This window comes from Charadrius vociferus, unplaced genomic scaffold (genome assembly GCF_000708025.1).
Source record: "Charadrius vociferus isolate BGI_N301 unplaced genomic scaffold, ASM70802v2 scaffold255, whole genome shotgun sequence".
Lineage (NCBI taxonomy): Eukaryota > Metazoa > Chordata > Aves > Charadriiformes > Charadriidae > Charadrius > Charadrius vociferus.
In genome coordinates this window covers 3023853-3035168 of record NW_009648785.1, presented here as the reverse complement: position 1 = coordinate 3035168, position 11316 = coordinate 3023853, and the positions used below count along the sequence as shown (strand labels likewise).

Here is an 11316-nt window from a genome sequence, read left to right as displayed (position 1 = left end):
AAAGAGTGTCTAACCAAGTACCGTATTGGAAGTATGTTGTCAAAAATAATTGCGTTTTGTAATAGCTGAGCATCAGCTAATAAAATAGGTGTTTTTAAAACAAATATCTTGACAGGTGCAAACCATACTATCTCTGAAGAAGGTATTTGGAGATTGACCAGACAATCAAAATTTAATTGTTGTATTTGTTAACCTTAATTTACTCACAGAGCACGCACTGGATGCCACTCCTTGAGTAAAGAAAAAAGTAAAGAAAAACAAAGTCGATTACACCGTATTACAACATCGACCGAGTGCTCAGGAAGCTTTACCAAAGCCAAGCTGTGCCGCTGTGCCCTGGCTTTGTGCCTGTGTTCATTTGCCACTGGCGCTGCTTCTCTTGGCCAGAGACTCATTGTCCCTGGGCCAGTGTTTCATCCTCTGGCTGAAAGCTCATCTCCTGCCTTACAACTGGCTTGTCTCACACAATAATAGATTTTATAGTACGTCCCCGCTCTCCACATAGCGTCGATGCGTCCTCCTTATCCCCATAACGTGTTTGGTAGCAAGAGGATCTCATCTGTGTATACAAGAGAAAGTGCGAACTGGGCTACCAGTTGTCCTTGCAGGTGGGGCCCTGTGGAAGGAAAACTAAGACTGAATTAAATTTAATGTACATCAAGAGATCTGGCCAAGCAGACAGTGTTTGTTTAAAGAATAGCATATACTTGGGATTACAGGACTTGTCTTGATGTGGACATATTGGTGAGACTAAACCTCTACCCTTTTCAGTGGGCTTTGAGGAGCATTACAGTAACTGGTGACAACCTCTATTTATTTTACCTGCTGCTCTGGGACAAGGAAAATCATGTGCGTGTTTGACATGTTGGTAATGAATTTCTTTTGTACCAGGCAAACGCTGCAGAATGTCTCACGAAAACATCCTAATTAAGGAGTGGATTTGAGTAGACATACAATCTCTAAAATATCAGAAGTTCCACTCAATTTAATGTACATCCAGCAGCTCCCAAGAGGGTGTTTCAAAATCACTAAGCTTCTGTTTAGCAAAATAGGGATGAGCGTAGGGGCTCTGAAGGACTGTAAATGAAAGATTACTTAACTCTGAGGGAATTGTCTGACTCCTGAATGTTTTAAAGGAAGCTTCTTTCTCGGTAGCTTTTTTAAATGTGTGAAAAGCAGATGTTCATATTGTGCGGAGCCTTCCACGGGTCTGTTCAAATAGTCAAACACCTTTCCGAGATGTGTCAGGAGTGCCCTGTGAACCTGATCCATGCGATGCAGGTGTTGAGCTTACATGGAAAGTGGTTGTCTGGTTAAAGTAAAGATTTCACTGTGTTCTCATTTGAACATTCATTTCTCTGTACACTCAGGATTCCCTGAAAAAGGAAGGTAAAAGTAAAAAGAGTATTCCTTTTTAGAGAGAGATGAGTTATTTAAAAATTCACACGCACTAAACGAAATCAAACTACCTTAACTGTGTCACATTTGACTATTTACAAATAAAATAAAATTTCTTTTTAAAATACAGTCCTTGAAATCATCAAATAGACAAGTTGGAGCCAACGGGAAGCTCCTTGCTGTGTACAGCCCTGCCTTAGGAATCAAATGTTCATGGCCATTTTCCTACAGCTTCGTGTATCTCACAGTATTTTGGAGAGATTCGGTGTTGGCAGATCTGTATAACTGCATAAAATGTCCCTGAAGTCTATGGGACGTTGGTGATGGGTATGTCAAAATGAATCAGATTATAAAACGGTGGTTTAAAAAGGGAAGATGCTACAGGCAGGTCCTTGACTGCCTGCTCTCTGCCTGCTGCATGCTGAGCAGCTCCTCTGAAGCCACCGGTCTCGGTATTGTAAGATTTTGCAATTTTTTTTCCCTTTGCCTCATAAAAATTCTTATATACCAAATAGTCTCTGCTCAGGAGGGATTATCTTCTTTTTGTTACATTCAGTATACATATCCAGGCACGGATTTACTATGAGAAGAGAATGGGATCTTTAGCCTCTCCTTTCCCCAATAGCAACAGCCTTTGGGCAAGGACAAGCAAACTATCAGAGAATGGTTTCCTCCCGTTAACTTGCGGGTTAAGGCTGGGAATGTGTTAGCTGACCCACTCCCCTAACACACCACGGGGCCACGTCGCTATCCCAGCTTCCCATCCGTCAGGTCACAGCTCTGTCCACTGCGATGCTTTTTCCTTCGTTATAGAAAAGACGCAATCTCACAGTAGGTGTTTTCATTGTATCCAGGCCACCACTATTTTTTCCCTCCTTTAGAAACCTTTCCTCTAATGCAATAATTTCTATGTCCTTAAAGATATCCTTTCTGGAAGTGTCGCTTCTTGAATTGCTTTTTAGTAACAGGTTTGATTTACAAATCTCGTGTAAAGCTGCGCACACCCGACAGACCCCGCACAAAACAAAGCTGTGTGTCAGGGGCTCTTTTGTAACCGAAAAAAAACCGTTCAAGCTGCGAGAGAGAGCAGTCTCCTGCCTTCCTGGTGGGGTGGGCAGCGCGGCGGAGCGACAGCTTTAGCAGAGCTCCCGTTTGGCAGAAGACAAGCTGCAAGCTTTTTGCACCTTCTGTTAAACCTGCTGAGAGGGCAGGCGAGCCTTTCTTCTTTAAGGCATGTTTGGGAAGAACTATGGCGACATAACGGAGATTGTCTATGGGAAAGGTTTTCTAAGCAATTAAACTGCTTTTTATACTTTTCAGTGAATCCTTTCCAGAAGCTTTTTCTAGACAAGTGTTGCTACAGGCTGGGCTGCACTAGTGACTGCTCCAGCAGGAGCTGCTTGGACTGATGTTTGGGCCAGAGGCACCCACAGCTCTGCTCCCGACCCCGTCCAGACCTTGAGCCTGTCCCCTAAACAGTTTGTTCCTTTTGTAATGTGTTCAAAGATGTTAACTTCAACCTACCTTGTAAAGGGAGTATGGAGTTTAATTTACAAGTACAAACTGGATGTAATGTGAGCTTATTCTGCTGCTTACTGCAGGAGAAGATGACAGGCTCTGAAAGGTAATTTGGCTGTATAAGTAGGCTTACGGTGCCAGGTCATCACTTTCTTAATTTTCATGGTAAAGGGAGGGGAAGATTTCTGGTTTTCCCCACCCTTCCTCCTTTCTGCTCTCTTCCCCTCACCTACTTGGACAATATTCAGGTCCATGGGAATAGGGGTTTATTTCACTTTTGGCAAACCTTTGGGACTGAATTCCCAATCCAGTGCTGTACCGAATCTGTAGCCTTGGGAGATCTGCAAAAATTTAAGACCTGCACCAATATACTCTGATGGGCCATCATTCCTGCCACAGCCAGTTAATTTTTCTTTGGTGATGCTTCTTCTAACACTGTTGACTTTACTGAATGCCAGGTACAATCTTTGACAACATATATTAATACTAATTAACAGCACCTTCTCAGTTCAAGGCCCTCTCTGTGCCAGTCCATGTGCAGGATGAGTTCCTAATGACCCGGTACATTAGGTACCGGACCTAATGACCCTAATGACCTGAGCCAGGACACTTCAGCCTGGTAGTTTTTTAATTCTCCTCAACAGCCGTATCATTGTTGTGACTTGCGTATGTTCTTGAATTTTAGTTTTAAAAGCCTTCATTTTGATGTGAGCCGTTGTTGTAGTGAGTAGTTTTTGTCAATGGATTTTTGTTCCTTTTTCATTGCCTAATGAAAGAGACGTTTGGGCTTACATCTTCTAGGTACTGAAGAAATAGTTTTCTCCTGAAGCTCAGTAGCTGGAGGTTTCAATCATTTCTTCTCTGTTAGCACTGGTACATGTTAGCGTTCTCATTTTGTATAGCACAAATAAGCTTGAGGTTAACTCTCTTAAGTGAATGAATTAGCCGTGAGACTGAGTGTGTTTTGTTCCCAAAGCTCAGGGTTCCCATGCTTACCATCCCGAGATACATCCTTTTAGCTTAGCTTTGAGCCTAGCTAGGTCAATGCTTAACACAGCATTCTTTTAATTCCAGTCCTACATGGAAGATCATCTGAAAAACAAGAATCGTCTGGAGAAAGAGTGGGAAGCTCTGTGTGCTTATCAGGCTGAGCCCAATGCCACCACCGTTGCACAGCAGGAGGAAAATACCCAGAAGAATCGCTCACAGGCTGTAATACCGTGTATGTACACTTTAATTTGGATGATTGCATTTTAAGTTCTTGATGCTTTTTGCAATATCCTTTGCACAGTGGTTTGAAAGCTACAGATGACAGGCAAACAGAATAGAAAGTAGCTTATATGTGTACTAGAAAACTATGAGGTGGGTGTGTGTCCTATTGTCATATCAGACACTTTATCTCCGTATAAGTTGCACATATGTTACAAAAATGCACAACTATGTCACATAGCACTGCTGCTGCAGCTGTGCTGTCTCATGAAATTCAATAGCCAGAGTGCTTTTCAATGCTGGAATATACTTTCTGTACAAGAGTGGCATCTGTAGCCATTCAACAGAAAGAAGTTTGGCTTGTGTATAGACAAGTTGGTATCATGTCCATCCAACAGTAATACCAGCAGTCTATAATCAGAGCTAGATGATCTGTTGATCAGATACTCAGCTGTACTGAATGAGCCCCTTTAGGCTTCAGTGGATAAGCTTGCAAACTGGCTTCTCTCTCTGCTAGGCTTAGGATAAAAGGAGAAAAAGAGAGAGAGAAAAAAAAGCATGCAGTGTTTATATTCCTAGAATCTGCTCTTTCCTGTGAGCAGCCACCTTTCTGAGCTTGAAATAAAAGCAACATATTTTTCCTATGCAAATATATGTATCTCATAGATTACATTGGTAATCTATGGCCACACATTTTATTAAGCAACCAATGAAACAAAACTGAAACTGAGAATATATGCACAGTCCACAGCAACAAAAAATGCTCTCAATCAGTGTGCCCACAATCCAGCTGGGTAGCTTGGCAAACATATATAGCTATTTTAATTTTTAAAGTGCCCTGAAAACATTAATTTTCCCTCTGAGAGCCTTGAGTAAGTACTATTCCTCCTTTAGAAATGGGGAAATGACAGGTAACACGTTAAGTAAATGTCAGAGCCAGATTTAGAGTGAAGATTCTTTGGAAGTACATGATAATTTAACTGAGCCCATCAGTCCTTGCACATTTGCTTCAGCAGGGTTTGGCTCTCTTGTTTATGCAGTGGCTTTTTTTGCAATACTTTGCTGCTTAGGAGAGGAGTACAGTAGCTTGGCGATATGAATTCTCCTGAGTAAATATGGTGCTGGTCGAAAGCCTTTTGGGGCAACAGCAGCAGTTTGTTGACTTCCATGTGTTTTGGGATCAGGTCTGTTGAAAAGTTCTAAAGAAGACACCATGAAAGTTAAAGGAGTGCAAGACTTCTGTGCTCTTTTCCATCCTGAAAAAAATGGCATTTAACCGACATGATAGGAAGTGAAGATTGCTCCACAATAATGTGTATTGATCCAAGTTAATCTTCCTGCTTAAAGAGTTCTTTTCAATGCGGACTTACAGTCAGTCCATCTTAAGCTATTCCAAGTCCCTGCTCATAAATTAAGCCAGATTGTTTCTGGTTGCTGCCTTAGAGACAGAATGGCAGCTACAGGTGTTGCCAAAAATTGATGCTGGTTATTCAGCCGGTGTAGGAAATGTGTCTGCATGATACAACAAGCAATAAGATAGGGACCCTCAGACTAGACCATTCTAGTTCTGAATCCAGAAGTAACAGAGCTGCGGCAGTGCTAAAGAACAGAGATTTTTAGCTTGGGTGTCATGCCACACTAGAGAGCTGAACTATTTTCAGAGCTAAGATAGTCTGTCTCTTTTCACCACTTTGTACCAAGTGGATGAATCAGCCTACGCTGATCAGCCTTCAGTTGACGTCTCTTCCATTGCCTCTCCCGTGGCATATCGTTATGCCTGTTCTTCCCATCGCTGAGTCTGGACTGAATCAGTACGACCTGGGAAGGGTTTTGGACATGGACAGGGTGGCTGCAATGTATCTGGAGCTTTAATTAGAAGTATTTTAGCGCATTTAAAATCTCTTAGTACTTTTACAAGAGTAGAATGCTATTTTTTGGCTTTGTTACAACGTGGAAACTTCTACTATATCTTCTAGTGTACTGGGAACTTCCTTTTTGACTGAATTGCACAAAATTACCTGCCCTCACTTTCTGAAATTGCTGTGCACTGGTAAACAGCTGTCATGTTATATCCTTAAAACTACCTTGAGGATGGCTTGAAAGCGTGGCACAGTTTAAACAACAATGAATCTTGATAAGATGATGGATATTGTAGACTCTAAGATTAGACTGAGATGAGAAAGCCCAGTTTGACCACTTTTTTTTAACTACATTTGATATTAAAACTATAGCAAGAAGTCACAGATTTGCTTCATAATAAATTAAGAAGCAAAGCTGATATGCTTTTGATATGCTACAAAGTTGTTATGCTACATTCAAAGTATTCTCACAGAGTAATGCCTTGTTAGCATTTCCTTACCCCTTTCATATTCATAATCACCTTGACAAGGTAGAACAAGATTGTCGATTCATATAAAAGATTTCATCTGAGGAAGGCTTCAAAGAAGCTTTAATATCATGTTGTATTTACTTTGTATTTTCCTTTCTTAACCAGTCTTAAAAAATTACAATACTATTTTTTACTGATTACATAATTGATATAATTTCTAGATTAACATTCTCCTTAATCTTGCAATTTCATCATAGTTTACTCTTACACCTATCTTCTCTATTTACAAACAGCTTTTAAAATACTTGGTAGCACAACACCTCGACACTGCACTTAATTAACCACTAGTTTAAAAAAGTCTAACAATTAAAGTAACTTGGAGCTTCTAGGTTAACAAAACTGCATCCTTTTATCCAACCAACAAGCAGATAGCTCTAATTTAGGGCAATGGGATACCTTTTTTCTGTATGAACACATGAGCAGTTGAATTTGTTGATGTCCAAAAAAAAAAATCTTTCCAGACTTTATTTTCTCTTCTTTCCTCTCTGCAAAATAAAACAACCTCAATAGGGTAAATACTGTATGCTTTTATTTATGTATATCACAGAGATACATATAGGTATTTTAAATATTTGGCAAACAATTTTTTGCAGTGAACATCTGTCTAAAGCTGTCTACCGAAGCTGTGTCCATGGGTCATGGTATATATTAGAGCAACCTGCTTACCTCTGTGCTTTGACTTTCCTCCAAAGGAAAGCAAAGCATTTAGGGGCAGAGTGTGCACCCAGCCCTGAGGCTTGTGTACAGTCAGAGCAGAGCCAGGGGATGTGCACCGAGGATGGGAACACCCGAGCAGAGGGTACTCGCCCTGGGTGTGGGCATTATCTGTGTCAGTAACGCATGTGCAAATGGCCCGCTGGAATAAATGAACTTGATTTCAGTTCAGATCTAAGAAGAGTTCCATTTTGTGCAAACAACCTATGGGCAAAATAATGATAATCAACAAATTATGATTCTTCACAATCTTCAGACTGCTGCACTTTTGCTCCTCAGTAGTTCTTCACTTTCTCATCAGTGTAGTTCTGTACTGTGCTTTGTATAGAAAAAAAAAAAAAAGAATCAGTCTAAATCTAGAAGGAAGAGAATGATGACCCAGGCAGAATGTGCCAAGTTGATTGTTGTGAGATTCACTCTGTCGTGTGATGCCTGGATTCAAACAACCCAAAATCGCCCATACTCCTTGTGTCCAGCCTTTGTTGGTTCTGTTCCTTCAGAAGTATCTGACTAAAAGGAAATAGAAGACAGAGGGAATTAGATAAGACGTGGGTCTTATTTTTCCAAGCTTTCAATCCTCATCTGAAAAACAACAAGAGTAATAGATCTTCATTAAGTCACAAGACTACTGTGAGATAAATAGAAGATCGTGAGATGGCATACTACAATACTACAACAGTATAGGTCACTGTTTAAACAATCCAGATAGATATGACTTTTTGTGCTCGACTCAGTTGTTTGAAGGAATCTCGTGCCCTTTGAGATGCCTGAAGTGTTCAAGGTACCGACGCAGAGCTAGTAGGTATAACACAGGCTCTATGGGAGACCTGTGCCCTCCTAGCTGCTAGCCTGAGTGTCCTTGGGGCACCTTAGATATCACTAGAAACCTACACTGAGGCATTGAACCACGTTCTCTGGGCATGATTTTGTGAAATCATGGATTAAGATGCCTAAATTTAAGTGTCTTCCTGTAGCTGCCTCCATGTAAGCCAGCTGTCAAAGCACCCATTACAGCCAGTGTGGAGCTGGTCACCGCAGTGGCATCAGGAGAGCTGTGCAATGGCCAAAAGTAGGTTTTCAGTTTACAGTGAAATGAATAACTGTGGGATGCCCTCGGATATCCCATGTGAGCTTAGGATGCTGGGCCAATAGGATACAAGTCTTTAGGTCTTGTTTCATATCTGTTATCCTTATGCAATGTCTCATCTACAGTTTCTCAAATGGTATGACATGTTGGTATGGTATGACACGTTGGTATGGTATGACATGTTGGTATGGTATGATTTAGCCAACTAAATCAAGCCCCATTAACAGTAACTGAGTCCGCGTGAAAATATCTGTAAGTAGACTCCAAAACTTAGGTTTATCCATCTATAAATTGCAGTTTTATATACTGCAAACTCATGCATGTTTGCTTTACCTTTTATCCTTTATCCTCTATCCTTTATACTTTGCAATTTGTATTTTATACTTTGTTTCATGTGTATATAAAACACAAAATTGCACTATATTTCTCCTCAGCTATAGGTTAGTACGATCCTTCTTGCTTAGGAAACCTCTCTCTGCCGCACATATTTATCTATACATTTTGCTTTTTTTTTCAGCTGTGGCTTGGCTGGAGCAATAGCAAATGCAAAGTAATTCAGCATTCAGCAGTAGCTATTGTAGATATTTGAAATGATGACTAGTTGTAGCTTGGCCAGATTGCAGTAGCTCGTAACAGCATTTGTCTTTTCTCTCACTTCCTTATTACCATCCCTCTCCTCTCCTATTTCTTCATTTATCTTTCTTTCTCGCTTTTTAGATTGATCTTATACATCTTCCTTTTCTGTCATCTCCTTCCTTCCTTTTATTTCCTGCTTCTCCTGCTTCTCTTTCCTTGCTTCTGACATAATCAATATGCAGTTTACAAAAAAAAAAAAAATATCTTGTACATTCAGCGTTTTCCCTGTAGTTTCTTACTGTTAATATAACAAACTGGTGTCCATGGTGTTCTTTTTTTTTTTCTTCTTTTTCTGCCTGTTTCTGAAGAGCTATTATGCTGGTTCCTAGAAGCTTTGAGGTGATAACAGGCATAGACAAGCACAATCTGTTCATTGTCAATATGAATGCTTGATGCTGCAACTAAAGCACACATGGGTGCAAACTCTTGATATATGCAGAAAACACATGTACAACCTTTTTTGCACTCTCTTTTTTTTTTTCTGAACACAAATACAAAGTCTAACCACCTTTTCACTACCAAAGCCTTAACATGTCTCACCCTCTGATAAATCCTCCAAGACAGCGGGATAATGATATGGCACACTAAATCAGACGGTCTGGATAAAACATTATGTTTTTTTAAAAAAGATCATGAAGTTACTGATCTGACACTTGACTTTTATTGGAGACTCACACTGACATCTGTTTGCTAAATACTGATGAATCGCTGTCTGCTCTCTCTCCCTCATCCATTTGAAAACATTTCACACATTTTCTTTGGTGATTAGTTCAAACACTTTTGCTATCCAATGAGTGGGGCTTATCCTGAGTGCTCACTTAGCTTAAGATACTCGAGAGACCACATTTAGTGCATGTAACCTGCTTATCTCCTGCATAGCCAAAAGGTTTCAGAGCTGTAGTTCTTCAAACACTGTGACAATGCTCGTTGTGAAGCTTCCTGTAAAAAATACTGGGTAGCCCCGCAATCTCAGATGTCACAAGATCATTTTGGGGTTTTGTCATCATGTTTCAGAATTTTTGTGCAGTGGTACCAAAGGAAGGTGGAATTGAATAATGTGCATGAACGTGTTCCCTTTCTCGTCTTCTTCATCCTCCTGTTGTGTTGAAACCTTACCGGAGGAGATAATTTTATATGAATAGTAAAGAATGACTCTTCATTCATTTCACATGACTTGTTCACCTCTAATCTTATTCCAGGAGACGGTTGCTCACATTGGTGCATTAAATATTGCTGATAAGATTGAGTGACTATAAACAACACTCATAGAAGCACACCTTTGTCTTGCTCACATATTAACTGTCATGACATTGCTGGTGAATAAACCTAAGCAGAGCCCAAACCCTCGGTCTCTGGTTTCCTCTGTAGTACTTAAAATGTTTCATAACTCATTTATTGTTCCTCATTATTAAAATAATCATTGGTACTTAATAGTTTAAAAGGCAACTTGTAATTCTGCTCTTAAGAATGGTTTCACAGACCGCTAGACAAGATACAAAGGGGGACAGGGTGTGTTCCTACACTCTATTTTTTATCTATTTGAATAACTGATGGAAAGATCCTCTCAAAACATCAGTATCCACGTTCAGCTATAGAGCGTTAGAGAAAGGGCATCTCCACAACCTTTCACCACAATATACTGTGCGGGGTAGGTTTGCTGAGAAGTATAAATTGTGCAGGTTATCAGGTACAAGTTGTTTCAGATTCATATGTAAAGACTTAGACATCTCTTGCATAAATTATCTGTGTGTGGTCTGGTCTTTCTTTCTTTAGTCGATGGAGAGAAACGGGCACTTCCCAAGTGCAATTTGGCCTGAGACAGCTAACTCAGGGTGAGGTGATCCATGACATAGAAATATTTCTTTTCTCTTAGCAGAAAGTGAGTCTAAATGACTGGAACAGATGCAGACATCTGCATTGTCACTGCCTAAATACAGACAAATAAAACCCATCCATTACATATATCCCGAAGTAAAAAAAAAAAAAAAAAAGACTAGTGTTTGGGGTGTACCAGCTCTAAACATACTTGAGCTGGCACCAGTAAAAATACAAGTTAAAAAGTGATAAATGAATCCTGATGATGGGCAAATGACATGAGTAAGTCTATTATGTCCAGAATGCTGTTTTCTTTACTAGTGGTGTCTGAACTAGCTATATTATAGCTATATTACCAGCAGTGCAAGATACCTGTATGTACTCCAGTCCTACTTCAGGTGCAGTTGTTATCAGCATTTTCTCTCTCCCATGATCATCTCCAAGTCATATCATCTCCCCACATCACTAGCATAGCACCACACAGCACTGGTCTTTGATCAGGACAGTTTAGTTTACTGTCCAGCTCTCAAATGTACTTCGATATTCCTGC

At 40.2% G+C, this 11316-nt stretch overlaps 1 protein-coding gene across 1 annotated transcript in view; it reads left to right on the top strand.

Annotated features, from left to right (window-relative positions):
* The window catches only part of PTPRN2 (protein tyrosine phosphatase, receptor type, N polypeptide 2), a 187612-nt gene that overhangs the window by 123618 nt on the left and 52678 nt on the right, over positions 1 to 11316 (top strand). Inside the window, exon 3 of the mRNA XM_009886794.1 lies at positions 3991 to 4138. Within this exon, the coding sequence (XP_009885096.1) occupies positions 3991 to 4138 (148 nt within the window). The remainder of the gene's footprint in view (positions 1 to 3990; positions 4139 to 11316) is intronic.